This window comes from Eutrema salsugineum, unplaced genomic scaffold (genome assembly GCF_000478725.1).
Source record: "Eutrema salsugineum unplaced genomic scaffold, Eutsalg1_0 scaffold_5, whole genome shotgun sequence".
NCBI classification, from domain to species: domain Eukaryota; kingdom Viridiplantae; phylum Streptophyta; class Magnoliopsida; order Brassicales; family Brassicaceae; genus Eutrema; species Eutrema salsugineum.
The window spans coordinates 6469210-6497130 of NW_006256612.1; the positions used below are offsets into that span (position 1 = coordinate 6469210).

Sequence of the window (27921 nt, forward strand, 5' to 3'; positions counted from 1 at the left end):
AATTTGGGGTCCAGCTAATTTTTAGGGATTTTTTGCGGGTCAACCCGACTCGCGTTTTGGGCCACTCTGTTTTAAAAATAGCACAAATCCATATCCACCTTCCTCGATTTTATCTTCTTTCGTGTTCTTCCCCAAATTTTCAACGTAATCCATATTTCTTTTTCATTGTACTGGGATTTCTCAATTAATCTTACAATTGATCTGTTGTTTCATCTAATTCTCGTTTCCCTCTTTCTATTGATACCAATTTTTATATATTTCGTTTGTCAAAAAAAATCTAGGGTTAGGGTTGTCGATCTCTTCACAAGTTGTTTAATTTATCGATCCATCGCTTTCTTTCGCTATTTACACGAAATTCATAAATATCCCCATTTATTTTGATGTTAATTTCATATTTTTCGTCCTCGATTGAGATCTAGGGTTCTTATTTACCGATCTATCTCATGGCTTCCTAGATCTGTAAATTATCAAAGGGCTTTCTCTTGATTTGTATATAATTCGTCAATTCTTATCTATTCCACTCTTGATTTGGTTAATTTTTGGGTAGGCCAGAGTCTAGGGTTAGGGCTTCTTCTGATTTGGGGATTTCAATTTTTTTTTTTTTCCAGCTTAAGCCTCTGAACGCCAAAGATTATATTTGAATTGAGTCTTCTGGTGACGTTTTAGTTTGGTTCCATCCTTTGTGCAATTGGCCTGAAATCTTATCTGAGCTTCTCCCTTTAGTGAGGTAAATAACACACATGTTAACTACACATCTGTTCTTGTCTGCACTTGTTTTTTAAGCATTAATGCTTATGACATTTTTTTGTTATTGCACTGGTTCGATGTAGTAGTGCATGTCTGTTTAAGTAGCATGGCAGTATAGTTTGTTGTCCTTAGAGGAACTTTTACAGTTTGGCATTTTACATACTGTTTGTATAAGGTCTCTTGCATGCATTTGCTACAACGATGAGGGGGATGCTTATCCTTTTTCTTATATGTCCTTAGAGTTTATTGTATTTCATCGACCATAATGCAGATTGAGAAAATGGGATTTAAACGCCCTTTCGATGATGAGAAATTTCATGAGCTTCCGTTCAAACATTCTAGACAGCTTGGCTATAGCGATAAGTCGACTCAGTTTGATGAATTTATTCCTCGCCCTGCTGCTTCGCAGAAATCTGTAGCCACGGGTAAATATCAAATGTACATTTCAATTCCGTTTATCTAAGGACAAGACTTTGCTATGTGATTCAATCTTTTCTTTGCACTATAGTGAACGAGGGAGATCTTTTTAAACCGCAAGGAGGTGAATCATCTGATGGTGAAACCTTTAATGAAGAATCCAGTTTTCTTTACCTGAGTGGTCTTAACATGGATGGTGCTTTTGATCGGGTCATGAACGGTTGCGAAGGAAAGGATGAAACTCACTCTCCTCACGCTGCAGAGTATTTTGTGCCTTGTATACCTCCAAGAGTATTTGCTCCTGTTGAGACTTTCTATTCTTTCCTCATGGATCAACCTGCTAGAAAGCAAGTGCCTATTGGACCAGGTCATCAAGCCATAATCCCTGAATGGGAAGGTAGTCAGAATGGGAACCTAAAACCCTTAGGCACGTCGGTTCAAAATCACATCGTTGGATCTGCTGATGAAGAGAAGCTGTGTGGTACATGTGTGGTTCCCATGCCAGTCTTGAAAACGCCTGCAAATATGGATGACATAGTAGGGAAAGGTAGAGAGTTCTGTGTCTGCAGTGACAGGGGTTCTATAAGGTGTGTGCGTCAGCACGTCAAAGAAGCTAGAGAAGAAGTGGTTAAGATGATTGGGTTTGAGAAGTTCAGAGATCTGGGCTTGTGTGATATGGGAGAAGAAGTTGCACAGAGCTGGAGCGATGAAGATGCACTACTTTTTCATGAGATCGTTTATTCCAACCCCGTGACATTAGGACAGAACTTTTGGCAGCACTTGGAAGCTGCGTTTTGTTTCCGAAATAAGAAAGAGATAGTTAGCTACTACTTTAACGTTTTTGTCCTCAGACGAAGGGCCACACAGAACAGAACTTTTATACTGGACATCGATAGTGATGATGATGAATGGCATGGATGTTATGGAGGACCTTTGGGCAAGGCCTAATTTTTATAAAAGTTTTATGTTTTACAAATGAGCAGAGCCTAAAAAATTTCTCTTTTAAACTTTGTGAAATGGGCTGTTGTTTCACTTTTCTTGGGGCCCTCTTTCTCAAAGTCCTTGCATTAAAGCTTTTTATTTCCTTTGCCCCTTAGTTTTGTACAGAAACCATCATCACGTTTTTGTGAGTACTAAGGTTTTAAGAAAAATGAATATTTGTTTGTATGATTAAGGAAAACATCGAAATAATCCCTGTTAGTAGTCGTAAAGACGAAAACAAAGATCACAAAATATTCAATGCCAAAGTTTGTTGCTTTAGAATAGGAGAATATGTGGGCAGAGACAGCCAATTATGGTTCTCTCAAGGACAAACGTTTAAAGGCTTTGTTGTTTGTTTGTTTGGACGTCGAGAAGTCTCTATTTTCCTGTTTGGCCCCATGGTTTGTTATACCCACTATACGAATTGAGTCTCTACTAATTTTCAGTTCAGTGTATAAAATAAAGATATTTCTTTTCTTTTAATTAAGGAAACAAATCTCGAATGTGATTTCAAGACTTGATTTCTTTTTGATTTTTGAGGAAAGGAGTGTGGGATTATAACGAGTGGTCAGATAGATCTGGACCGTTCAAGTGGCCACTCTCTACCTTGTGGTATCCTTTTTTTCATATCTTTTTGCTTCCATGCATGAATTGAACAACACACACCGAAGAGATGGAGAGAGAAAAAGGAGAGAGAGAGAGTGTGTGTGTGTGTGTTTGTTTGTTGAGGAGGAATAGATCCAAAAATGAAGCTGACCTTTGATTACTCGTGTTAGGAACACTTCTCTTTTTCTTCTTTTTTGCTCCAAACTCTACCCAAAAAAAAAAAAAACAAATCTTTAAACTTTAACATAGATGATACTGTGTGGAATTTGTAAAGTTTGTTTTTACTTTTCTCCCTGGTTCTTAGCTTCAAGGTCGGATCTTGTACTTAGCGAGAGAACAACTGTCACATCCCGAATCTGATCGCTAAGAAAGCATTAAGCTTTCTGCTTCTTCCTCTCTCTCTCTATCTCTCTGTAGCATTTGGGAATTTTCAGTTTTGTCGGTTTGTTGCAGCATTTCTTCGGAGATTTGAGGTAAACTCATCAGCACAAAATTTACTGGGTTCTCGCTAATCTTTCTTTCTTGCTTTTCGTTTCCCTTAAAGAAACCCTTCCTTGATTCTGCTTGTTTGGTGTTTGATCATTTGTCTAAGAGAAGATCAAATCAAAAATGGAGAAGAGCAAAGAGAAGGAGTTTGTGTGCAAGTTCTGTAACAAGAAGTTCCCTTCTGGAAAATCACTCGGAGGTCACATCAGAATTCATACGAACCAGTACTCAGTTGATTACAATGGCAATCGCCTGAGAGAGAAAAACAAGAGATTGGTGGATCAGAGAGAGATGAAACAGCAACAACGACAACTTTGTTGCAGAGAATGTGGTAAAGGGTTCGATTCTTTGAAAGCTCTTTGCGCTCACATGGATTCTCACTCCGAGGGAGAGAAGATGGTGATGGACGGCCAATCTGATACCGAGACTTCTTCGGCTCGTATCAGGAAACGATCTAAGAGGGTGATGAGACAGTCCAATTCAGGATCTTTTAGTAATGGGAGCTCGTCTTCTGCTTCTGAGATTGACCAAGAACATAAGAACACAGCTTTGTCTCTGATGATGATGTCTAGGGATTCGAAAGGTCATAACTTGGTGGTGAACTCTATGGCTGAGTCATCAGAGAACAACTCTGTGATTCTGGAGACCAAATCTTCCTCAGGAGAGCATCTAAAGAAGGTCTCCAATGTGAAGAATCAGGTTTTAGAGACAGATAAAGTCGCATCTGATGACCAATTGAGATCTGCTGCTGATGATGATAATGGTGCTATACTCTGTGATTCAGACTCTGATTCTGATTACTTCATACATGGCCCGAAGAAGTCGGACTCAGACATTTCCGTTGACGGATCTCTTAGGAACACTGGAATTGGATCTGGATTCAACATATTCAAGAATAGTGATGAGCTTGGGTTAAAGGAGGGAGGATCAAAGTATGAGCTAAGAAAAAGCAAAAGGATCTTTCCTTCTTATGAAAATGGTGCACACAGCTTGGAAACTGATTCTTGTGCAGACACATACAGCAAGATTCATAGGTCCAGTGATAGCAAATCCCCAATGGTGAAGAAAGCGAGTGGTGGTACAAAGAAGAAAAGCAAAGGTCACGAGTGCCCAATTTGCTTCAAGGTGTTCAAATCAGGCCAAGCTTTAGGTGGTCACAAGAGATCACATTCCTTTGAGAACCAAGAACACAGGATCAATCACCATGCAGCTGAAATGCGAATCGATCTCAATCTTCCTGCTATGGACATTGATGAATGAATCAGAACCTGAGAGAACTCATCCCTCGGTTTTGTTCTCCATGGTGTTTCATCCTATTTTTTTTTGTTTGTTTGCTCTAGAAATTTTCAAGGTTGTGAAGGTAAATCAAATTCTTTTTGATTTGTTCATAGAAAGCTTTATGATTTAGCCAATTCTTTTCTTTATGACTTCAAGATATTAAGCTTCCAGTTTCTTACTGAGATTCTTCTTGTCTTTCAAAGAAATCCGTCACGTTTATGTTTTCTTCTTCATTTTCCAGCTTTTTCAGTTATTAGCCTTCCTCTGCATTCGTACCTTAGCATTGTATCATAGTACCCCAAATCCCAATCTTTAAAGGCAAGACAAAGAGCCATTGTCTCTTGCTTTTTCTTTAATAAAACATGATGATGTTTTGGTTTAACCACGGAGAAAATAAAAAAGAAAAAGAGGTTTGAGCTCAAGTTAAGCTGTTAATTGAATTGAGCAGAGAGGAAAAGCAAAATTGGCAAAAAGGCAACATTTTGAAAAGACCACATTATTTTTACTATTTTAAAACACTTGTGCTTTAATAGGTAGTTGGCGATCAGATACCCTCTTTGTTTAATGGGCCGTTCTTATTGGGCTAGCTTTTGTAGAATCTTCTTTAACCCATCCGAGAAGGCGAGAGGTATAGCTTGAGAACCACGAAACAACTCAATACACGTTCTTGTTTTACTTCTTGTATATATTGGTTGTGTGTACATCATGTAAAATACATAAACCGGTCATTTTATACGTACTCAAATCATGTAAACCCAATAGAAAGTGAAACAAATCGATCGGAATGTATAATAAGGTCACGGGTTGATATTTATATCTATAAAAACGAAACTAAAGTCCCAAAAACCGATTTATAATAAGGACCCACATAACCGATTTTTCCCTTCTCAATTACCTAAAAAAAACCCCTCCATAACGTCGATTCATGTGCATCTTCTGTGTTGCATTAAAATCCCCAAGTTGCTTATTTCCCTCTTTCTCTTCAAATTTAAACTTTTCCTTCTCCAAGAAAACACTTCTTACTTTCTCTCTCTCTCCAAATCAAGAAATGTCGACGAGTACTCACCTGAACCGTCCGATCTTGACGATCCTTCTCCTCCTCTTCGTCATTTTCTTTCTCACAACCTCCACTACCGCTTCTGCAACCTCCGAAGGAAACCGAACGACGACGACATCGAGAAACTTCAGTTACAGAACCCACCGATTCGTCCCGATGATTCACCACCCGTATTACGTGTCTCCTCACCGTTCTTGCGACTCCTTCACTCGTCCGTACGCACGTTCTATGTGCCTTGAGCTTCAAAGAATCCACCGTAGCAGCCGGAAGCAGCCGCTTTTTTCTCCTCCTCCTCCTCCTCCTTCGGAGATTGATCCAAGGTACGGCGTCGATAAAAGACTCGTCCCTTCTGGTCCAAATCCGCTTCACAACTAATACCCTAGCTATTCCCCAATTTCAATTTCTATACATAAATACGTAGACACATGGACCTAGGGTTTCCTCTTGGTTGCATATTTTATACACGTGACATGCACATTTCTTGGCGTTTCTTGAACTTGTTCGAGAGATTTGTGGTTTTTCATAGAGTTTATTTTTCCTGAAGATGGAGCTAGGCTCGTCATTTCTTCTCTGCGGATCTTTCTTGAAGCTTGATTCTGTTTTCTTGATCTTGTAATGGACTCCTAAGTTATATTGTTGCTATTTCCACGCTTGTTTTTTTAAATACTTGTAGAGTGTGGAAACAATCTTGGAAATAGTAGTGTATTTTTTTTTTGCAAGGTCTGTTTTTCTTTTATTTTTCTGCTTACATAATTAAATTTAATAAGAAAAAGGAGATTTAGTATATGGTTGGGAGAGGAGAGGAGAGGTGGAGAAACGCATGAGTTCCATTAATTTGGGAGCTGTATTTTTTTTATTATGTAACTCTAAAGTCAGTCTCCATTGGTATATGATTAATATTAATATTAAAAAAAATTGATGGGCCATAATCCATTTGCTCTTCTCTCGTGTCCTCGATATTTCGCTGTAAAGATATTTAATTCACTTGCCTATGTCAATAGACACTAGCTAGTAGTACTGTAGTAGAACCCCTGCAATACAAGTGTTTTTTTTTTATTTTTTTATATAACTTCTGTTTTTCTATTTCCAAATCAATTTTATTTACTTTACCCCAAAAATACTTGTTATTTTTGCTATCAGGATTGTTATACGTCTACGCGGTTTTACTCCTTTAATAACATGGTACCGCATTATCAGCATTCAATCAACCAACGGACTATAAGTTGTAGTCAAATCTTTCTGTTTATCGCCAATTTTTTTACATAAATTCATAACAGTGCGTGTAATCCGTGTCATAACTTGGTTTCAACTTCTGGAATGTGTGTGTGAGCTGTAAGATAGATAACAATAATTATTTTAGTTTTCACTTATGGAAAGAAATGAAAATAATGCAAACCTGTAAAAAAAGGGCAAAAAGTTAGAAACAAGAAGAAAGTGAAAAAAATGAGGTGTAAATTAAAATAGAAAATACATGAATGTATGTTGACAAGAAAAAAAAAAATACATGAATGTATATAAGATGAAACATAAAAAGTAACAAGAATGGCATTCATACAAGTTTTCAAAAAATGAATAAATAATGAACAATGCGGAGACATGGCAAGTCTAAGGAGAACTTTGGCAAAAAGAAGATGAAACATGAATATTATCGGCAAAAACATGAAAAAAAAGAAGATGAAATATATTGTGAAGTTGTTTACAAAAAAAAAAAAAACATATTGTGAAGTATTAATTAAAAAAAAAACATTTTGTGAAGTTAAGAAGTTTCGGTAAAAGATGGAAGAAGGAAAATCGGAAAAGTTTTGGGTATGAAAGACTCTCGATAGAGAGAGAGAGAACAAAAAAAGGATTGTGGGAAGACATTCTCATTCAGAAAAATAGTGAATACGATCATTAACAAAACTCCAAAAATACTACGGAGTATAAAATAAGTTTAAGAATGCTTTTTCTTATCCAAAAATACTCTAAATACTATTAAAATAAGTTTTAGTCCCATAAATACGATAGCTTACAAAAACCTCCAAAAAAACTACAGATTTTTATGTTTAACAAAAGTTCATTGATTATTAGTACCCTTTCCTAAAATTTTAAATTCTCATAGATTGGTCTTTCAATTACTATATAGAGAGCTCCGGTCCAAATATTTTGAAAATATAAAACAAAACGATATAAAATGTGTTTTATGACGATAATCTTTTGGGTTTAGGGCCTTTCAAATATCTTGACCGATCTTGATTACACCAAAATGACGGGTCCAGCTAAAAAGTGCCGAGTCTTCTTTTATTTTTGGGGGTTTAATTTGCTTCAAAAAAGCAATTAGTTTCTTACATTTTTCCTTATTGAATTATATAATTTTTTATTTTTTTTTGGTTGCTTTTGTCCCAAAACAGACTCATATAATGCGTGTTTAACTTTCACTCTTAAGCACAATCTGCCTAGACTAATGGTCAGTCATTTCTCCAAATTCATACTAATTGCAATTGGAAAATTGCATATTTGTTGTTGTAATCTGAGCATAATTTTTTTTTTTTTTTTTCTTGTCTTTTCATTCCCAGCCCCAAAAAGAAAGCAAATCTCCTAACTTTAGATATTGAGGAAATTTCAAAGTCTGTTTTATTTGTTTCCTGTTTTTGTGTTCTCTTTTGCTTGATGATAGGATCTGTAGTTTACAACAGAGGACTGTTACATTTCCCCAAAATCTGATCACTGAGAAAGTTATCAAGCTTTCTGCTTGATGATTCTCTCTCTCTCCCCCTCTCTCTTAGCATCTGGGGTATTTCAGTGTTTCTTCCAAGATTTGAGGTAAATCAAACAAATGGGTTCTCACTAATTTCCCTTTTTTCCTTGTTCTGATCTTGCTTATACCGTGTTTGATCATTTGTCTTAAGGTAAGAAGATGGAGCAGTGCAAAGAGAGGAAGTTTGTGTGTAAGTTCTGTAGCAAGAGGTTCGCTTGTGGGAAATCACTAGGAGGTCACATCAGAACTCACATGAACAATGAGAACTCAGTTGATTCAGACGAAGATGAACACAACAGGTTCAAAACCGAAGAAAATGGAGGTCAGTCTAGTTACGGCCTGAGAGAGAATCCTAAAAAGAACAAGAGGTTCGTGGATCAGAGAGAGATGATGGCTATGAAGCATCAGCAGCAGCTTCTTCGTTGCAGAGAATGTGGTAAAGGTTTCGTTTCTTCCAAAGCTCTCTGTGGTCACATGGCTTGTCACTCTGAGAGAGAGAAGATTGTGATGGATAGTCAATCTGATACTGAGGCTTCCTCGTCTCCTATCAGGAGAAGATCCAAGAGAGTTGTGAAACACCACCACAAGGCTGATGATGCTTTTGTAGATGGTCAATCCGATTCAGCATCTTCTGATGCTTCTGAGATTGAGCCGGAACAAGAGGAGATGGCATTGTCTCTGATGATGCTCTCTAGGGATTCAAGTTTCAAGAAAGGTCATAACTTGGTGGTGAACTCTCTGGCTGAGTCATCTGACAACAACTCTGTGATTCTTGAGACTAAGTCATCTTCAGGAGAACAGCTAAAGATGGTCAATGTGAAGAATGTTGAGGAGTCTTGTAAGAAGGAAAAACATGGAGGAGTGGATAATAACCAGTTGAGATATGGCGAGGATAATGGTGATATCCTCTATGATTCAGATAACTCTGATTCTGGCTACTTCAGGAATGGACCAAAGAAGTTGGACTCAGATGTTTCTGTTGATGGATTGTTCAGGAACACTGGATTTGATAACAAGTCTGTGATGAGATTTGGATCAGGATTAAACAGCTCCACAACAAAACAGGATAAGAACTTGAACAGATTCAGGAAGGAATGGTCAGGGTCAGGATCAGGATCAGGTCGTTCTTCTACAAAGTATGATCTTAGGAAAAGCAAAAGAGGGTTTCCTTGTTATGGTCGAAAGAAAATCAAGTATGAGTTCACAGAATCTGTCTATGACAGTGGTGAGCATAGCTTGGAAACTGATTCTTGTGCGGACACAAACAGAACAATCAAGATTCATAGTAAATCACCAATGGTGGTTAAGAAACCAAGTGGAGGTTCAAAGAAGAAAAGCAAAGGTCACGAGTGTCCGATTTGCTTCAGGGTGTTCAAATCAGGACAAGCTTTAGGTGGTCACAAGAGATCACATTTCATTGGAAATCAAGAACACAGGACTTTGGTGATCCAACACCAAGTAGCTCATGAGATGCATACACTCATTGATCTCAATCTTCCTGCTCCTATTGATGAATGAATCAATCCGTAGTATCTAAAATCCGCGATTTTGTTCTCATTTTTTTTTTCTTCTCTGCTTTATTTTTACTTATTTTGGCTTCAGATTCAAGATTGCTTTTTGGTTCACAAGGTAAATCAAAGGATTTTTATTTTTTATTTGTTTATAGGCAGATGCTTTTGATATTTTAGTTACGAGAAAGTAAATAGATAACAAAATCCAACTCAATGATAATTTTGTCGCAAAGTTAGAGTTAAATACATAATTCAATTGAAAAGAGTTGAATTATATAATTCAACTGAAATAGGCAAGTAAAACAATTACGGTAAGGAAAAATAAAGCAAAAAGACCACATTTGGCCTATTCACTATTGTAAGAAACTTTTGGTAAAAATGTAATTTGGTCAATAATTTTTGAACACCTAACTATAAAACACAAAATTCTTTCTCAATTTTTGGTAATATATCTTAACATTTTGACCAAAAAAAAAAAAAACACAAAATTCTGTTTTCTCTTCAGAGCTCTCAATAATACTTGAAGACTTGGTAGACTAAGACGATAACCTAAAACAGAATGAGGAGATGCAGCAGGATTGCAAGACTGGTTTCGTCCTCGTCTTAGATTATGAGTTACTCATCAACTCGCTCCACCATTTGAACTTTTTTTTTACTATTATTCAATATTATATAGAGTTTAAAGAGATGGTATAATTATTAGTTTTAGGACATGTCTAAGATGATTTTATCTATGCAAAAATTGAAGTTGATATAAAGTTTAAAGCAACATCGGCAACTTGACAAATTTTACTTAACCATTGGTTGTGTTAGACATCATTGAAAATGTTTTTCCAAATTAGAAACCAGACAGATCACAGATTCATAGTCGCATTTGTACACTATTTGTGAGCTATGGAACAAACATAATACTTTATAGTCAAAAACAACATAAGGTGATATGAATATGATATTTATTACTAAACAACAACAAAACATGATATCTAGCATGAGCATATTAGATGTTTTCATATTACCCTAAAATATTATACTTCTTGCTTGCTGTCTTAATTCTAAATTTTTTCACTTTTTTTGGTCAACACCTTATGAACTTAGTTAACATTTTAAATTATATTTTAAATGTATGATGTTCGTTCGTATATATTACTATATACTTAAGTGTGTTGCGTATCTCTATATCTTTAAATCATTTAATATGCTCATATGATAAACTGTTAAGAGCATATATCAGAATTTTTTTTGAGTTAAACAATTAGGTCCGGTGATCAACGAGTTTAATTTTATTTTAAAACATTTTATTTGTATAAAAAGATTCATTTTTAGCAAAATAGAATATTTCGTAGAAACTAATGTTATTCTTGAAAAATACATTTAAATAAGTGTCTAAACAATAAAGTTTTAATGTAAATGACATTTAAAAATTAGTTTTTGTGTGAAAATTTATGAAGGGGTCAAAGAAAATTTTATTTATCCTAGAGCTTTTAAAATTGTTGGGCCGGACCGTGGAAATTTGTTAGACTCCTAACGTGGACTGTAAAGAAAGATAAAGCCGTTAGAAGAAAATTTGTTTTAGCTTTACCAATTTGTAGATCGAATCACTGAGATTGTTGAGAATATGTTCTCTTCAATTTGACAATTCAAGGATTTGTTATTGAATTTGTAGGATCAAGCATCGTCGAGAGACTCTTTAGTGTGTTGATTCTGTAATTCCTTGTTCAGTGAAATTAAATACGGCTGCTTAAATCATTATCCCTGTGCATTTGTGATTTCTACTTCAACATCGAACAGTGACAACAATTCAAATTTCTTACAGAAGAATATTCATGTTTGATAACCAAATAGACAGAAAATCATGTTTGCCCCATCTTACAGAAGACGAGATATACAACACCCAAACATAGGTGAGAACAATGAACACCCATCTAATTGTATAGTGATTGTGATATTCTCTATAGTGGTTCAAGCTTTAGTAAATTCTGATTACTTCCTGAAACTATCATGTTAAGATCACCGTTGCTGGATTACCTGCAGGAGGGCACCTTTGCCTCCTTGGTCTTCTTGTTGCTTTTCCCCATCCTGTAAGCTTACTGTCTTCAAGCCCCACCATCGATACGCTCTCATTCATTGGCTGCTCCATGGACGGGAACACTGGAGCTTGGCTTATGTTAGTGACCAGTCGTTTTCTTTTTGAGTTCCGTCGAGCAGCCACTCCAGAATTGCAAGTGTAGTCTCTGGTTTTCAAAAGACCACCAAGCATTTGGATATCTTCAGTGACTTCGTGCCTCGATAGAGAAGAAAGTCCGGGGAGAATATCCCTCTGGAAATCCCGCTTTGGTCTTCCTCTTCTTGCTTGTCCTCTTCTTGGCCGGTTATAACCAGTTCCTTCGGATATCAGATTCTCAGGGACTAAGGGCTTTGGCATGTACTCTTCTTCCTTCGTCGGCTGTAAATTCAGGGTCATGGCTTCAAAGTAATCAATCATCCCAGAAGAATATTCTTCCCGGTAACCCTCACAGTCTGTGGCTTCTGGAGAGCCATCAATCTTTCTTTCAAACTCATAACCGCAAGAAGTGATTATCTCTGCAAACCAAGAGAGCGGACTTTTCGCAGCCGCATCAGTTGAAGAGGAAGCTGCGTCATCAGGATGACGTTGGTGATCAGACAATGAGATGGCGACTATTGCTTGTGCTGCTACCTTGATGAGTTCATCCATAGAGCTTCCGTCTTGGCCTTTCATCAATCCCCAAGTTTCTTCCTTTGATTTCTCCTGCGAGCTCTCTCCTTCTCCTTCTTCTTCACTCTCAAGAGTTGGGGGAGCTTCCAAATCTATCCAAAGAAGTCCTTTTCTTTTCACTCTTAGACAGGAACGTAAGCCAGAATCTTCATCATCCTCACTAGCACATGAATTCAGATCAATGTAATGTCTGAAGTTGGCTGCTTTGTTTCCTTCTTTCTTTTCAACACAAAACGGTTTAGAACCACCATGCTGGTCAACAGACACCGAGGCATCACATGGCAAGTTGATATCGAGGTCTCGCTTTACCAAGTGATTTACTTCCTTACGTTGATCAGCGATACACAAGGAATGAGAGATAAGGGAAGCATGCTCCTCTTTGCAAATAGATTGCTTCTCAAAGATTGGACACCCAATAATTTTTCTACTACTCTGTGGGTCGGTCATTTGAACTCTTCTCATGTTGGCATTATTAGACCATGAAGCAGAACTCAAACCATTCTGAGGAGAAACACTATTCAGGCAGTCCCCTGTGTCGATTCCATCCATAAACTGATTTGTCGAAGCATTCAAATCCAAGAATCCGTTGGATATTTCACTTTTGAAAGGGGGCTTAGGTTTTAGCCAGGGCAATCCAGCTGAGCATTCCTGCTTTCTTGGCCCTTGAAGGCTTTCAAAACTCTGGTGCTTCACTACCTCACCTAAAGAAGCATTTGGTTTGACGCCGGCTGATGGGAAATTAATGACATTCCCCTTCGACCCTGAAGAGAATCCATGATACATCCCATTAGAGACATTGCTTCTCATCTCAAAACTTGAATCCGGTCTTGCATGTGTGATAAAATTCAAGAAGGGATTCGTTTGAACTGGGTAAGATTTCTGATGTGAGCTGCTCCTAGGATTCCCCCATGATGAAGACCAATGGCTCCATGGTCCAACAAAGTCAGGGCGGTAGTCGTTGTGTAATCTTGGAACATTAGATGCCACACTTGAGTCCACGTAGCTATCATGAGAAGCTTGAGGATTCTTTGAACGGACTTCCAATTCACGATAGGCTCTTTCCCCGGAGTATTTTACCTTGCTATGATCAGTTGCAGGATAGCTCTGTGGTTGAAATGCATTGTTAGAAAATGCTTGTACAGAATGGGAAGGCAGATGCAGCTGGTCTCTTTGAGTGCTTCTATCAAGCCCTATTAACATACAGCCACATGAAACCATTTGAGAAATAGAAGATAGGCAAAAATGTCAACATACTGCTAATAAAACATATGCAGCAGGACGACACACAAAGAAAACGCATGTAACAAGCCACTTATTAAGATTTCTCACCCGCTTCAAGGTTCATCAATCCATTTTGGCTTCTATTTTTCTCCAACCAATGACCTTGAACATCTGCATTGTTTCTTCCATAATGAGAATACATATCCCTGGACAGAGACACAGGTTCTGAATCTTGCCATTTGAGAGGCTCATTCAAGTCAGCTAAGCCGTTTGAGTTCTTCACATCCAAGCAAGACCCTGAAGAGTTGCTCTGTTGAGAAGCATCCCCTCTTCCTGATTTTGACCGCTTGTATGGTGCACAGATTGTTATCTCATCGGTATCACCAGTTTCGTCCGCATCAAGATACTCATCGGCTGGGAGTTGAAGATCAATCATTTTTCTCCTGGCCGTCATAGGTCTAACCTCGAACAAGTCCCCATCTTTTGAACTAACCCCATTTTGCAAACGACCGTTGCAAGCTTGAGCGCTGCTTCCTTCTCCATACGTTGAGTTTGCTAAGAGAAATCCAGGAAGCTGCCTTTTACTTCCATTTTCAAATGTACGATCACTCAAGTTCATATCTTCATTCAAGTTCTTTCCTTTCACTTCATCCACCAAATTCCTCTGTATTCTGTACAAACGGTGAAGTTCATGCACCTGCGATCAATGCAAAAACCAAAATCAGTAAGCTTTTTGAGGAAATGAAACTCAACAAGGACGTAGTATAGAGATACCTGGTTCTTAAATACTGCCTCGTGTTCAAGCATTGTCTGTTTCATGAAATCTCTCTCGTATCCTCCTGAGTAGGAATCCTCAGCCGCGGCTTTCATCGAGAAACCACCGTTCTGGTATTGCCCATATCGCAGATTCGCATCTCCAGGATACACAGACCAACTGCAACTATTAAAATCTTCACTGAGATCTCTCATTGAGGAATGTCTGGGCAAAAAGCTTTCACACTGGACTCTTGCTCCCATTCCTCTAATAACACCAACTCGTGCAACTTTAATTGATTTGTATGAAACTTTTTTTTAAAAAAGTATTATACAACAACAACAATCACAGAATTCGCAAACAAGATATAGATACACGTGAAGCAGCTTAAAAACAAATTATGAGATGATTTGGGTTTTAAGAGATCATTATCATCATCTCTACTAATTATTTGTCCAGATTCTGCAAGTTGAGCTGGATTCATCTTTTAAAATTCGAATCATCACTAAAACCCCAGATTACACGCAAACTAATTCATCTACCAAAAAAACAAATACGAGAATACCAAAGGGAGAAGGAAAAAAAAAGTGAAAAAGAATCGGATAAATTCTTTATAAAAATGAACATTATAATCAGAACAGAAGCTCTGGATTCTGGATCGATTTGACTTTAAATGACTAACCTAGTTCATCAAACAATAACAACAGATAAGCAAAAGAAAAATAAAATAAATAGATAGAAATGGCAAATCAAGTAGAAAGCATTAAATATAAAATAAAATAAAAATAAAATATAAAACCGGTGATAGAGATTTTACCTCAGACCCACATCATCTGATCGCACTTTGAACAGAGAAAATCTTTAATCGTTGATAACTGGAAAACACTCACTCCCAAATCGGCGACAAATTATCGAGAAATGAACAATAAATAAAAAGGGAATAAAAGTGCTTCCGAGATTCACTAAGAAAAACAAAAAAAAATTAATACCGAGAATTTTTAATCAGGAGATAGAAAATCTAAGTAGCGACAGTTTTAATATAAATAAGAGAAGAGACACTGCCAAAATAATCAAAACTCCATGGAAGAAGAAAGCTCAAGCCGTCTTCTTCGATCTGCTGGGCCAACTCTCTCTCTCTCTCTCTCTTTTTCTCTCTCTCCTTCTCTCTGGCTTTCTATCTCTCAGATTCTATAGCGAAGGCAGCAAATAAAAGACTATGAGGTTTTATATTCTTTTTTTTAAGTTTATTATTAATTTCTCGGATTTGGTGTTTTCGTAAAATAAAATAAAATAAATACAGAAACGAAGGAGGCTTCTAATAACAGTGACATGATATTTTGTCAACACTCGGTCTTCCCCTGCGTTTTTTCTTTTCTTTTCATGATCTAATCATTTTCACATTTTTCTAGTTTCTTACGCCTGCATTAAAGTAGTTGCCTTATGATTCTAAATTTGCAGTAAATATGCTACTAAACATTAGTTTCTTACGCCTGCATTAGAGTATTTGATAACTAAACATTATTTTTGTAACTGAATTAAACATTTTAGATTTCTTGAGTTTTTGAAAAGAAAAATAATAGAGATACTAGTAAATAACAAAAGGCTCTAAATGATTAACATGAGAAAAAGAATCAACATGGACAACAGTGAACGTGACATAAAAATATATATTTACAATCATTTTTTTTTGCATAGTAGAGGAACTTTTTTTCAGTAGATGTAGTAGATTTTGTTTGTTTTGCTATTTATTCAGCGTAAATAGTTTAATCGCAACCAAAGGTGATGATTTTACCACATATTATTCTTATAAGTAAATAACCATTTGCATCCAAAATACTAATCTACTATCATAAAAGTTATTCTCGCAGATAATCATTCCTCAATACCCATACCGTTTTTTTGTCACTCTAAATCTAATTCACGATGGTGGAATCTAGACTCTGACTTGTCCCTGATTATGTCGAAGTTATGATAAATAAAAAATTAGCCATGCCCTTTTTTTGACATTCACACCTACATATTAGCAGATTGAGATTAATTAACATTCTTTCGTTTTAAAATATAAACACCATGAAATTTTTTTTTTTTGTCGAAAACACCATGAAAATTATGAAACTGATTTTGGTTAGTTAATTTTGAAAAAAAACTACATAATATAATCGATCGCATAATATTCAAAAAAAAAAATTATATATTGAAACAAATGAAGTATTTTAAATTATTTAAACACATTATTAAATTTAGATATCTCTAAACTTGAAAGCTTAACGGACGGTGAGCCAAAAAAATTAAGAGACTAGTGAGACTTTCCGTTCACTTGTTTGTACTGAAAGTCTTTCAAATTACAAATTCTTTTTTTCTTTTTACAAATGATGTTTTCTTCTCTGAGGGTATAAATAATTAGAGCGTGCATCAAACAGCTAAATTTCAAAAACCAATATACGATTTTAACCTAGATTCTCTCTGTGTCTTTAAATGCAGACATTAATTTAGCACGGAAATAAGGTAGAAACCAAAAATGTAGTACTACTATTCTATTCATCAGTTACTTTAGGAAAACAACATTTATTTTTGACAGCCTAATACTGTTTTTTCTCCGTTAGGTACATATTTATTTAAACTTATCTTTTTATAAATGATTAATTGTAAAATCGTGCAATGATGTGCACATCAGTAATTTACTCCTATAACCTCACGGTCCTGATCTACCCTACCTTTATATAAGGAAACAATGCATCAACTACCAATTAGGAAGAATCCATGTAGAAAGAAATTATCAAATTGGTTCAAATCCATCCATAGTTTATGAAGACAATTTATTTAGAAGTGAGAGCCTCAAAGGCTTCTGATTTCTTTCAATTAGAAGGTACAAATAAATAATAGTCATTAGCATAGTATATAGACATAAAATTTAAAAGCTGAAAAGCATGCTATTTTTAAAGACTTTTTCTTAAAGAACCAAAAATCCACACTAAATTACTAGTCAGATAATAACAATATTAATCTCTAAATGAAGCATCAAATGTTTATTAAGTTAGTTAGACCAAAAGCAGTGGGTCCTACTTGTGAGCCAACTTTGAGGTTTATAGTTTATAGGTTTGGGGGTGGGATTTTTAAGTACCCCTGGCTTTGTAGATAATTACGAGTTCGGGATTATTCTTAGAAACTTTGTTTCTGGTCGTTCCTGATTGGTTGATTATCTCTCCTCTCATACTCAATAAAATATTCAATTAAAAAGGCTGTTTTGTGGAGATTTATTACATTAACTGCCACTATTCCAGAAAAGCATTCTTTTTAGTCCTGACACGTGACAGGTTTAAGTGGCCGCATAGATATTATTCATTCTCTTTATAGTCGAATCTAAAGAGTTTTGGCTTAGTTTTTACTGAGAGGTGTTTTTCGGTGTTACATTTAGAAAAAAAAACTAAAATTATGTGGTCATAAATGGATCTTGATTTTGCCTTTTAAATGGTTTCTCAGCAAACATCAATGAACGAGATATGGAGGGAAATAAACCGGTGTATTCATAATGGTCAACCCATACAAAGTTACAAACTTCGGTTATTCCAAGATTGTTGATCTCTGCGTCTATAAACAAAGCTTAAACTTTGAGGACGAGAGGTCATAAACGAGGATTAAATATCCATCGATTTACCCTTGTTACAAAAAAAAAAAAACGATCAGTCAAATTTGGTTTCGATCGTAGAGTGACATAAGCGGTGCAAATGTTTTTTTAAGGTAGACAGCATTGATATAACTTTATTGTGCTAGTTTTTCATTTGGGCAGATGTAGGTTTTTTTTTTTTTTTTTAATTTGTCAGAAAAGAGAAATTAAAGGCCACACTGCAACAAGGTTAATTAAAAAGCAAGACAAAACAGCTTTAGACAATTCTAAACAACGTTCCAACTCTTGTCATCAAATCCAAAAGTAATAATATATGTTCAAAGACAGAATCAAAACAATGAACATAAAACAACAGCAAAGATATATACATTCGCTTCCCTGTGCTGCGTACACAAGTTAGTCCTCAGGATAATCAAGAGTATCCCCTCTCTGCCGCTTCTTATCGTCAAGACATCGTGAGCTTCCGCTAGGGTTACCTCTATCAAACAGGCTTGTCAAAACACAAGACTGGACTTTCACTAGGAACCAACCAACCCTGGTTCAGTTTTGGATAAGAGAACACCACGGTGTCTCCTATACAAGCCTCCAAAACAACTATCCATGTCTCCTCCTACGAAGTTTTTCGAGAGTACAATATTGATATTTGATTCTACAGGATTTCACTCTGTCCAAAAAAGAATGTCCACTTACATGGAAGAAATTCTCGCAAATTTACTCCCGTTAAACGTGATGATTTCGATGCTTGACTAGTATACAATTCTTTTGTTAATAATTTTGTAACTAAAAACATCATATTTTTTTTTTGTGCTTCTTTATATAAACAACATTAAGAAAGAAAATGGGCCGTATATGATGTGGTCCATATAGCCCATTTATCAATGATAAGCCCGCAACGCAAGTACAGTTCGCAATTCTGTGAATGAAATCCTTCAAAGTTCTTGTGTTCGTCGATGTTTTCGAATTTCGTGAGCGGGGCGCGTCATGTGTCATCACAAAAGCTCTAAGTACAGGATTCTTCTTTTCCAACGACGTTTAATTTTCGTCAAACGATTGTGCCCCCCCAGAGTGACTGTTCGAGGTAGGGGCTGCTCCTAAATCGCTTCAAGCAAATGGGTCTGAGCTGAAATATGAGCTGTCTACAACTCCAGAATCCAATCGACGACGCGACTTTCCAGGCTCAGATTCTCCCCGGTGTGAATCAGCCTCCTTATTCGTTGTTCTCAGGCGTAAATGATGATTTTTGCGTGTTTTATTTTGGTTTTGGCTTTGATTGTATCTGAGATTGTTCAATGTGGAGAGATCTTTGCTAATTAGTCTAGCAATGCCTGCAATCAGAGGCTGCTCTTCCTCATTGCTTTTTTGAGAAAGAATCAGCTTCTTTTGCCGCTGGCTCCGTTAATTTCATCCGGAGGTATTTTCCTTTTGAGAATTTTGGAAATGGGTTTTGTTTAGGTTTGGTAATGAATAATGATGCGTTTCATTATTGAATTTTATGTGTGGAAAGTTATGGATTAGCTACGGAGTTTTTGTGTTTTCATCGAAAAAAAGAAATGCATCTAAGACGTGATGATTAAATGCTTGAATTGTTTTATTAGGTACGATTTGAATGCTGGAACTGTTGATACGTTTTGAAGACATGATGATGTTGCAGCATGCATTGTCTACTCTCATGAAAGAGGTAATAACTAACTCATCTCAACAACTTGAACTGAAGAAAGATTAAATAATCTGATTCGGAGTAGTTAGAAAAGTTTATGTGGTTTTGCCGTTCTCTTACTAGATTTCCACTGTTTTGAAGTGCTTTATAACTCTCTTTACGTTTCCAGTTAGTAATTAGTTGAACTGGTGAAAAACCACCTTATATAGCTATGGGTAGACAAACATAATGAAGCGTTTTCCTGCCCGTAGTTTTCCAACCATAACACTGCTATGTAAGTATGCAGTGTGATGAAAACAATTAGTTGTTTTGATAAGATATAGCAACAATAGAAAAAATTTATCCTAGCGATCCATTTTCAGTTTTTTTCTAACTGAAGGTTTTTGTCGCATTCAGGTAAAAATGTCTATACCTATTGTCAGCAAATTGTTTCAGAGAACACAGATTGTGTAAGGAAACGGACAATCATAATACCATCAGTGAACTATTGTGTTACTTACCCATATCTTCTTTGTTTAGTGTGATCGAGGAGATTATTTTCATGATGAATTTAAATGATCTGATTGTCGAAATCCTTTTTCCTGCAGGACATTTGAAAGACTTTTTTTATTAGTAGCTTTGGGTTCTTATCATTGGCTATATTTCACGTCCAAGCCTTATGTTAATGGCTCAGAACTCTTGCTACATAACCTACTTTCTTCTCCTCATTCAATTTGTGTTTCCTGAGCAAATCGGTTTCTAAATTTACATTTCTAAATGGATGCCGCTCAGGTGATGTTATCTGGTTTGGATGAGAAGATCAGAGTCTGGGATACACGACAGGGAAAATGGTTTTCTTTTATTTGGCTGATGTTGGTGTAACAGTGGGATGCATTGCAGTATCTGGTTTGAATTAGTAGTTTGTATCGAAGCAGCAATGCATATATGTCATATGCGTTGCTCAGACCATCTTCTCGATCTTACTCATCACAAGTGGATGTGCCAACCAGACGTATCACTTCCATTCTTTATTACAAAGGTAATGAGGCAGTAGTTAGTTAGATCTCCGTTGAAAGAAACTAGATTCATTTTTCAGATTCGGCTTAGTTCCTGATGACGTTTAATGCTGCTCTTGAGCAGGATATGCAGTTGGATCGGTACACGAGCGACTAGCGTTAGATTCAATTGACATTAAGCAAGTCATGAGGTAGCTAAGAAAACACACTCTTTGATAACTTGTTAATGACTCTTTGATCTCTGGCCTGTGTTTCTTCATTCTGCTTCAAAATTACCTAAATAACATCGCATCTTTGGCATTTAAACGAACTGTTGATTTCTTGGGTGTTGCATGCAGCTACAATTATCAAGAAGCTAAAGAGTTTCAAGACCGGAGCCATCAACCACTCGGCCATCTCTCCGAAATTTTTCTTTTTCCTCACTGCTCTGTCGCAGGGCAGAGCCTGCTCAAGTGTTTATACAGAGGTTTAATGACAAGTGAGCAGAAGAATAACTCTAGGCTCTTGGTTAACTCAAACGTTAAGCTTAGCAAAGTAGATCTGTGTTATGTGTTACACACATGACACTGAAGAATGATGTAATTTTATAATCTATGATAATGGAAAAGTCCAACCTTATGTTAAATCTGGCCTTTTGATTTTAGAAAAGTTCCATTTGATTAAATTAAAAAAAAACCAAAAATATAAAAGAAAAAGCAAAATTGGTATGTGCAATTAGACGCCGCAAGCTAGTGTGGGGCCGCGTGGTATGCACGCGATGATGCAACAGAGGAGATAAATTTGCGTAAATCTGGACGGTTGAGAGATTGTAATCGGACGGATGAGAAAGAGGATAATAATACAGCAACCCTAGAAAGGCCTCTCCTTCCTCCTGCGTATAAAAATTGACATCACTCGCTGACTTCTCTCTCTTAGGTTTTCATTCTCAAATCTCTTCTTCTCCAATCTATCTCTCTCTCCCTCTCTCGTTTACCAAATCCGTTGAAAGATGTCGGACGAAGAGCACCACTTCGAGTCCAGTGACGCCGGAGCTTCCAAGACCTATCCCCAGCAGGCTGGTAACATCCGTAAGGGTGGTCACATCGTCATCAAGGGCCGTCCCTGCAAGGTCTGATTTCGATTTTCCTCGTCTCTGTTATTTTCCGTTTGTTTTCATTAAGCATGGTTACCGATCTCGTTATCACGATTCTAGATCTCTGTGTTGTGTATAGAGCTCCTTGATTTAGATTGGTCCCTGATTTCTGTGATTCTGTGCCTTATCCTTAGGTTGTAGTAATCAGATCGGATTTTATCGATTTCGCGTCTTGTTAATCCTGCTCTTTGATGATGGTGATGGCTCTTAAATTTGTTTAGATTTTGGGAAATGAAAATGAACATAGATAGAAATCAGGCAACATCAGCTGCCTTTTGTGCGTATGAATCTAAGAAATCGAGCATGTGGTTTGATTTACACATCGGATGGATATTGATTTCGTTGGCCTCTTTTTGGGATTGATAGGTTGTTGAGGTTTCGACTTCGAAGACTGGCAAGCACGGTCACGCGAAATGTCACTTTGTTGCCATTGATATCTTCACTGCGAAGAAGCTCGAGGATATCGTTCCCTCTTCCCACAATTGTGATGTAAGTCGCAAACTCATTTTCTAGATTCATTTTTTTTATATTACATGAGATCTGTGATCTGATTCAGATTGTGTCTCTTTTGTCAGGTTCCCCATGTGAATCGTGTTGATTACCAGTTGATTGATATCTCCGAGGATGGCTTTGTATGTCCTTCAAAACTCATTTTCCTCGTCATTGCAGCTTTGTTTTTCTCCCTAGAGATGGTTCTAATTATAATTTCTTCATTTCTTCAAATTACAGGTTAGCCTTCTGACCGACAGTGGTGGCACCAAGGACGATCTCAAGCTTCCCACCGATGATAATCTGGCTGCTCTGGTTAATATCTCGTCTTTTCATTTGATACACTCACAAAACATGACTTGTTCATCTTTATGTGTGGTATTTGAAAACTAATGTGGTTGGGTTTTTGTAAATGCAGATGAAGAGTGGATTCGAGGAGGGTAAGGATGTTGTGGTGTCTGTCATGTCTTCCATGGGAGAGGAGCAGATCTGTGCCGTCAAGGAAGTTGGTGGTGGCAAGTAAACAAAGTATCGTTCTCTTTACACAGAGGATAATATTATTACCAGTTTGACGACAGTTGGTCAATGTTATAAGAACAAGAAAAAATGTTTTTTTCCTTTTTCTAATTTAGACCATTTGTGTGTGTTTCCTGTTGCAAGACAAACATATCTATTGGTTTTGGATTGTTGAAAAGTTTGGTGTTGAAACAGGGAATATTTTCCTTTGATCCTATGTTATCTCTTAATCCTTTCACTTATTATCCTGTGGTTTTGCGAAGGTTGTGTTACGCATCTTTGTTGTTTGCATTACGGAACATGTGAATCATCTTACTTTTTTTCCATTATGATATCCAAATCACGGATGACTACAATTGAAATTGTGAACTAGATGATTCCTATCAAGCTGTAACCTCGACAAAGTAGTGAGTTTTCTCTTTCGTATCAAGCTGTATCCTTGACAAAGTAGCTATAGAGTAGTGAGTTTTCTCTTTCGGTATATTTGTATTTCTGTATCTTGTATAGAAGCAGAGATTGAAAATTGTTGCATTGTCGTTTTTCTTTTCTTTCCAACTCGAACTTTTAAACATTACACAAAATTATTCATGCACAAAATCTGGTAATAAACACAAACAACATTAGCAAGAAGAGGCCAATTTTTGCTTTCTTGAAAAAAACTGGCATTAGTGTGTATCCGAGATTCTTCTACTTAGAGTATTTGATGATAGTACCAAGCCAATCTACAGGAACATTATCTCTTAACTCGCCATTGAGCGCTCTCTGTGAATGAGTCGTCGCAGCCTGTTTAGGAGATAAAAACACAGTAAGAAGAAGCATAATGGTGGGTTTAAAGCTCCAACTCAATGTAAGAGATTAGTTAAAAGGCAAAATGATGTCATAAATCTACTACCTTCACAATGTAGACATCGATTCCAAGTTTTGCAATCATAGCAGCTTCTGATATCTTCGTTTCCATTCCTCCGGTTGTATCGTGGGCCGCTACAGAGGTTTCAACTGTTTGTTTTCACAAGCAGACAACTTTGATCAAACCCCTAGACTAATTAGTTTTACAATGTTGGCTCCTTTTTTTTTTTACCTTTCTTGTTTGTGTGCTTCAACACTGGATTCACAACCTTCCAGCTTCCATCTTCTCCAACAGCTGCATGACTGGTAAGAATTAGGCTAAGAGTCGAAAAATAATTTAAGAAGAAAGAAACAGTAAAGTTTGGAACTAACCGATCTCTTTCAGGAGCACAGCATCAGGCTCCGATGGTGGTCGATCGTAGACACCTAGTACATCTGTCTTTGTAAAGAGTTACTCAGATAACAAAGTATCGGAAGAGGGAGAGGACACTAGTTATGAAAAGAAAATTAGATATTCTTTTATTATGAAAAGGATACAAGGAAGACAACGTATTCTGGCTTCAAATGATCTGCGAGATGACGGATGATAACATCACCACTCAATATGGTGCAACCCTGTTCAGGACAAGAATTTCTAAAAGTTCAAGGTCCAAGAGGAAAGCAATGTAGACAGAGCTTTGGTATCCCAGGAGAGCATATTACCAGTATATTGTCTAGCACTGCATCTCCATGGAGAACCTGGCCAGAACAAAAATTTACAGTAAAAATCACGGTCGAGTGACTTTGGGAAGCATCTACCTAATGCCAGTGGTAGGATTCAAAACTTACAGGGACAAATCCTGAGTCTATTGTTTTAGCTACGGTTGATAGATCCGCAGAAGCCACCTAATGCAAATAGTAGTCTCATTAGTATCAGACCAAACATGCTTCAGATCAGAAATATATAAAGGGGGAAAAGAAAAGAAGTTCAGTTGGCTCTCACGTCTCTTTTGGAGGTTGACCAACCACATGAAAATGGAGACATGCTGATAGTAGGAATGCCCTCTGCAAGAAACCATAAAGTTTAGCTTTTCTAAGCAAGACATAGTTTCAGAGGATAAAAAGAGAGACGTAAGAGGTACCTCGGGCAAGTGCTCTTACAATTTCAAGATTAAGATTCGTGACCTACAAAGGAGTGGAAAGAGGAACTATCAGAACAGCTCAAGACTAGCTCAAGTAAGAGTCTTAGCATTAGCAGACAGTCTCACAGATATGCGAGTCGCGACAAAACCAGCTTTGACAATAGGTTTCTCAAGTCCTCCTTTGTGAACACCTGATCTGCTGGCCTGAAAGTGCCCAAAGGAACCTAGTAATGCAGATTAGAAAAATAAATCCCACACCAAGAAAACTAATACTACATAACAGCTCAAGAACATAAGCAGGTCAAATGAAACTCATTAGTGTTAGGAGTCTCATTGATCTATAAGAACTAATCAAAGATGTGCTTCCTTTTGATCCTTACATTATAAGAGTTAAACAGAGACGAACCAATGTCCGAACAAGGAATTAACTAACCTGCGCCATGAACCACAACAAACTTGCTAAATTCAGAAGAGTCCTGATCCCCCAAATCATCCACATCACAAGAAATCTCAGAGCTTCCAGGTCTCTTGCTCCAGTCCATTCCAATAACCTTGCTTGGAACTGAACCTTCCATCATAGCCTGACGTAGCTGGCACGCTACGATCTCCAGATTCTCATCGTGAATCTTTTCCAGCTCGTTCTTGCAAGTAATCGCAGCACCTCCTATCACAGATGTTTTTAGAGATATTATCGCTGTTATAGAGTAATGGGACATGAAAAAGGGTGTCTTTTCTCGTTGCCGGATTTGAAAACCAAATCAGAATCAAACCCATAAGACTAAAAAAAGGAAATGCGATCTAAGAATCGATCGAGGAAAGATGTGAAGAAACGGGAAATTGAAATCAAAAGACAAACCAAGTTTCACAATGCAACGAATTGATCTGCTTCGACTCTCAGGGAGATTAAGCTCCATTGTGTTTGTTGTAGCTCTCGTCTTTACTGGTCAACGGTGTGTGTCACTCCCGCTCTAACTCAACTTCATCGTACTCATTCCCTTCTTGCCATTTCCTTTCACCGGAAAGATTCTTCTTTTTTATTTTATTTTATTTTTCTCCATTTTGTCAAAGAAACCCACTATTCTTGGGCCTAGCTCAATTTTCTCAAATCTCAATCAATCTGCCTAAACCGGGTTACGGTTCAGTGTTTTCAAGGTTTCAGACTTTTAGTTGAATTTGCGGTTTAGCTTCAAGTTCGTGATGGAGAAGATTACCTCCGTTGGATTTAGATCTTCTGTGTGAGGGGACAGATGCATGATGTGTTCCTCTGCCTTCACCTGTGTGCCACCGACAAATTGTCTTCTTGTTTTTTTAAAGAAGAAAATCATTTTCTAAAGAAAATTGTTTACTTTTGATTCTCACGCTTACAGGAACGTAGACTACATCGCCGAGATCTCGTCCAAGATTCGTTCTTTTTTTATTGGGCTAACGGATCCGAACCCGGCTCCGTTATACCCAATCTCAACGCTTTTTTGTGCGTACCTTTTCGTTTCAATCACTTCTACAGCTGAAAAGTCCGTCGCTTTCACTCTAAAATTTTATTTCTTTCTTGATATGTAGGCAATCTGCTAATCTGGGTTATCTGAAAGATCTTCACTTTGCATCGATTTCATCTCGCTGTTTGTGAAATTCAGGATTTTTATGGTATGTGATCTCGAACTCAACTAAACCCACTTCACTCGAAAAAAATGGAGACGGAAACGAATCTCGGAGGAAATCAGGGATCCGTACGGAAATCGGAGCTGAAATCATACAGTCACAAGCAATTTCACTCTACGAATGCGTTAGAGATCTTGAGAGAAGCCGTTCGAATCCTCCGGTACAATCTAGGTGCTTTCATGTTAACCGCTGCTGTTTTGATCTGTCCTGTCTCTGCTTTCCTCTTACCCAACTTTCTAGTTGATCAATCACTAGTGAACAAACTCACAGTGAAGCTTCTCTTAGTGGCAAAGTCAAGCGGTCTTCCTTTGCAGCCATTTGTCAAACACTCTTGTCAGAAATTCGCTGAAACTGCTGTTTCGTCGGCAATGTGTTTCCCTTTGTTCATCACCGTGTCTCTCTTGTCTAAAACAGCAGTGGTTTACTCTGTGGACGCCACTTACTCTAGGGAAATAGTCGAAGTTAGCAAGTTCTTAGCTACATTGCAGAAGATATGGAGACGAGTTGTGTTCACTTACATGTGGATTTGCATTCTGATTGTTGGTTGCTTCACTTTCTTCTGCGTTCTCCTTGTAGCAATCTGCAGCTCCTTCTCTGTTCTAGGCTTCTCACCAGATTTCAGTGTTTATGGAGCCATCTTAGTTGGTTTAGCGTTCTCTGTAGTTTTCGCCAACGCCATTATAATCTGCAACACAGCGATCGTGATCTCGGTTCTTGAAGACGTTTCAGGGGCAGGAGCTTTGGTGAGAGCTAGTGATCTGATCAAAGGCCAGATTCAGGTGGGTTTGTTGATATTCCTAGGGTCGACTTTAGGATTGGCGTTTGTGGAAGGACTGTTTGATCACAGAGTGAAGAAGGTGAGTTATGGAGATGGGTCTTCGAGGCTATGGGAAGGACCTCTTTTGGTGTTGATGTATTCCTTTGTGACACTTATTGATTCGATGATGAGTGCAGTGTTCTACTTCAGCTGCAGAGTTTATTATAGTATGGAAGCTTCTTCGAGAGGTGAAACTCAGCCGATTATGGAAACCGTCGCAGTTGTGGATACTCAGTGATGGTTTTCGCTGCCGAGATTTGTTGGATTCCAGTTGCGTTGAAGAAGATGTATGTATATCAATGAGTTTTGTTTGAAATTTTTTTTTGTTTCAATTGAAAGAAAACTTGATGAGCATTTTTAAGGTTTTTGTTATATATATAAGACTGCGATGTTTACATGATTTGAAGATCATAGCACAGCACCAAGTTTGGTCATAGTTCTCTTTTTAATTACAGTTTCTGTTATGATAAAACGTTCTGGTGTTAAATTGTAACTTTAGAAAGTAGTTGGGCTTTTGTTCGAATTATTTCTTTCTCAA

The 27921-nt window shown here is 37.2% G+C and overlaps 9 protein-coding genes across 11 annotated transcripts; 7 read left to right on the forward strand and 2 right to left on the reverse strand.

The window, feature by feature from the left end:
* The first annotated feature begins 109 nt into the window (after nucleotides 1–109).
* Nucleotides 110–2332, forward strand: LOC18992468 (AT-rich interactive domain-containing protein 2). The gene is made up of 3 exons (XM_006415871.2): nucleotides 110–727; nucleotides 1019–1172; nucleotides 1256–2332. The coding sequence occupies exons 2-3, from the start codon at nucleotides 1028–1030 to the stop codon at nucleotides 2110–2112; spliced, it is 1002 nt and encodes a 333-aa protein (XP_006415934.2). The 5' UTR covers nucleotides 110–727; nucleotides 1019–1027; the 3' UTR covers nucleotides 2113–2332.
* A 508-nt stretch (nucleotides 2333–2840) lies between these two features.
* Nucleotides 2841–4644, forward strand: LOC18992469 (zinc finger protein ZAT9). Its single transcript, XM_006415872.2, has 2 exons — nucleotides 2841–3224; nucleotides 3349–4644. The coding sequence occupies exon 2, from the start codon at nucleotides 3361–3363 to the stop codon at nucleotides 4495–4497; it is 1137 nt and encodes a 378-aa protein (XP_006415935.1). The 5' UTR covers nucleotides 2841–3224; nucleotides 3349–3360; the 3' UTR covers nucleotides 4498–4644.
* A 919-nt stretch (nucleotides 4645–5563) lies between these two features.
* Nucleotides 5564–6216, forward strand: LOC18992470 (CLAVATA3/ESR (CLE)-related protein 9). The gene has a single exon (XM_006415873.2). It carries the CDS (start codon nucleotides 5564–5566, stop codon nucleotides 5945–5947), a length of 384 nt encoding a protein of 127 aa, XP_006415936.1. The 3' UTR covers nucleotides 5948–6216.
* Nucleotides 6217–8285: 2069 nt separating this feature from the next.
* LOC18992471 lies at nucleotides 8286–9924 on the forward strand. Its single transcript, XM_006415874.2, has 2 exons — nucleotides 8286–8374; nucleotides 8461–9924. The coding sequence occupies exon 2, from the start codon at nucleotides 8469–8471 to the stop codon at nucleotides 9825–9827; it is 1359 nt and encodes a 452-aa protein (XP_006415937.1). The 5' UTR covers nucleotides 8286–8374; nucleotides 8461–8468; the 3' UTR covers nucleotides 9828–9924.
* Nucleotides 9925–11578: 1654 nt separating this feature from the next.
* On the reverse strand, nucleotides 11579–15706 carry LOC18992472. Of its 3 annotated transcripts, none has more exons than XM_024152419.1 (4): nucleotides 15347–15706; nucleotides 14550–14709; nucleotides 13884–14472; nucleotides 11579–13744 (listed from the first exon to the last, which is right to left on the reverse strand). In XM_024152419.1, exons 2-4 carry the CDS (start codon nucleotides 14643–14645, stop codon nucleotides 11817–11819), a joined length of 2613 nt encoding a protein of 870 aa, XP_024008187.1. In that variant the 5' UTR covers nucleotides 14646–14709; nucleotides 15347–15706; the 3' UTR covers nucleotides 11579–11816. The 3 variants fall into 3 exon arrangements, with proteins under 3 accessions (XP_024008187.1, XP_006415938.1, XP_006415939.1); XM_006415875.2 differs by having other exon boundaries at nucleotides 14550–14715; XM_006415876.2 differs by having other exon boundaries at nucleotides 14550–14796.
* Nucleotides 15707–20489: 4783 nt separating this feature from the next.
* LOC18992473 lies at nucleotides 20490–21370 on the forward strand. The gene is made up of 3 exons (XM_006415877.2): nucleotides 20490–20829; nucleotides 20931–20997; nucleotides 21145–21370. Exons 1-3 carry the CDS (start codon nucleotides 20736–20738, stop codon nucleotides 21368–21370), a joined length of 387 nt encoding a protein of 128 aa, XP_006415940.1. The 5' UTR covers nucleotides 20490–20735.
* A 196-nt stretch (nucleotides 21371–21566) lies between these two features.
* LOC18992474 (eukaryotic translation initiation factor 5A-2) lies at nucleotides 21567–23185 on the forward strand. The gene is made up of 5 exons (XM_006415878.2): nucleotides 21567–21914; nucleotides 22305–22427; nucleotides 22514–22570; nucleotides 22668–22742; nucleotides 22846–23185. The coding sequence occupies exons 1-5, from the start codon at nucleotides 21795–21797 to the stop codon at nucleotides 22948–22950; spliced, it is 480 nt and encodes a 159-aa protein (XP_006415941.1). The 5' UTR covers nucleotides 21567–21794; the 3' UTR covers nucleotides 22951–23185.
* A 289-nt stretch (nucleotides 23186–23474) lies between these two features.
* LOC18992475 lies at nucleotides 23475–25924 on the reverse strand. Its single transcript, XM_006415879.2, has 12 exons — nucleotides 25767–25924; nucleotides 25344–25574; nucleotides 25037–25134; nucleotides 24911–24953; nucleotides 24772–24833; nucleotides 24618–24674; nucleotides 24492–24527; nucleotides 24327–24404; nucleotides 24162–24228; nucleotides 24022–24084; nucleotides 23836–23939; nucleotides 23475–23726 (listed from the first exon to the last, which is right to left on the reverse strand). Exons 1-12 carry the CDS (start codon nucleotides 25822–25824, stop codon nucleotides 23631–23633), a joined length of 993 nt encoding a protein of 330 aa, XP_006415942.1. The 5' UTR covers nucleotides 25825–25924; the 3' UTR covers nucleotides 23475–23630.
* A 246-nt stretch (nucleotides 25925–26170) lies between these two features.
* On the forward strand, nucleotides 26171–27783 carry LOC18992476. Its single transcript, XM_006415880.2, has 2 exons — nucleotides 26171–26381; nucleotides 26468–27783. Exon 2 carries the CDS (start codon nucleotides 26596–26598, stop codon nucleotides 27619–27621), a length of 1026 nt encoding a protein of 341 aa, XP_006415943.1. The 5' UTR covers nucleotides 26171–26381; nucleotides 26468–26595; the 3' UTR covers nucleotides 27622–27783.
* The last annotated feature ends 138 nt before the right edge of the window (nucleotides 27784–27921 follow it).

Excerpts from the sequence above, each read along its gene's own strand:
- LOC18992472 (XM_006415876.2), bottom strand. The coding sequence starts at position 14,792 with ATGGGAGCAAGAGTCCAGTGTGAAAGCTTTTTGCCCAGACATTCCTCA. Across the intron at positions 14,473-14,549 it reads AGGCAGTATTTAAGAACCAG|GTGCATGAACTTCACCGTTT; the intron begins GTATCTCTATAC and ends CATTGATCGCAG. Across the intron at positions 13,745-13,883 it reads ATTGATGAACCTTGAAGCGG|GGCTTGATAGAAGCACTCAA; the intron begins GTGAGAAATCTT and ends GTATGTTAATAG.
- LOC18992468 (XM_006415871.2), top strand. The coding sequence starts at position 1,028 with ATGGGATTTAAACGCCCTTTCGATGATGAGAAATTTCATGAGCTTCCG. Across the intron at positions 1,173-1,255 it reads GCAGAAATCTGTAGCCACGG|TGAACGAGGGAGATCTTTTT; the intron begins GTAAATATCAAA and ends TTTGCACTATAG.
- LOC18992470 (XM_006415873.2), top strand. The coding sequence starts at position 5,564 with ATGTCGACGAGTACTCACCTGAACCGTCCGATCTTGACGATCCTTCTC.
- LOC18992475 (XM_006415879.2), bottom strand. The coding sequence starts at position 25,824 with ATGGAGCTTAATCTCCCTGAGAGTCGAAGCAGATCAATTCGTTGCATT. Across the intron at positions 25,575-25,766 it reads TCGTTGCATTGTGAAACTTG|GAGGTGCTGCGATTACTTGC; the intron begins GTTTGTCTTTTG and ends CATCTGTGATAG. Across the intron at positions 23,727-23,835 it reads TCGATGTCTACATTGTGAAG|GCTGCGACGACTCATTCACA; the intron begins GTAGTAGATTTA and ends TCTCCTAAACAG.
- LOC18992473 (XM_006415877.2), top strand. The coding sequence starts at position 20,736 with ATGTCATATGCGTTGCTCAGACCATCTTCTCGATCTTACTCATCACAA. Across the intron at positions 20,830-20,930 it reads TTCCATTCTTTATTACAAAG|GATATGCAGTTGGATCGGTA; the intron begins GTAATGAGGCAG and ends GCTCTTGAGCAG. Across the intron at positions 20,998-21,144 it reads GACATTAAGCAAGTCATGAG|CTACAATTATCAAGAAGCTA; the intron begins GTAGCTAAGAAA and ends TGTTGCATGCAG.
- LOC18992476 (XM_006415880.2), top strand. The coding sequence starts at position 26,596 with ATGGAGACGGAAACGAATCTCGGAGGAAATCAGGGATCCGTACGGAAA.
- LOC18992469 (XM_006415872.2), top strand. The coding sequence starts at position 3,361 with ATGGAGAAGAGCAAAGAGAAGGAGTTTGTGTGCAAGTTCTGTAACAAG.
- LOC18992471 (XM_006415874.2), top strand. The coding sequence starts at position 8,469 with ATGGAGCAGTGCAAAGAGAGGAAGTTTGTGTGTAAGTTCTGTAGCAAG.
- LOC18992474 (XM_006415878.2), top strand. The coding sequence starts at position 21,795 with ATGTCGGACGAAGAGCACCACTTCGAGTCCAGTGACGCCGGAGCTTCC. Across the intron at positions 21,915-22,304 it reads TCAAGGGCCGTCCCTGCAAG|GTTGTTGAGGTTTCGACTTC; the intron begins GTCTGATTTCGA and ends TGGGATTGATAG. Across the intron at positions 22,743-22,845 it reads ATGATAATCTGGCTGCTCTG|ATGAAGAGTGGATTCGAGGA; the intron begins GTTAATATCTCG and ends TTGTAAATGCAG.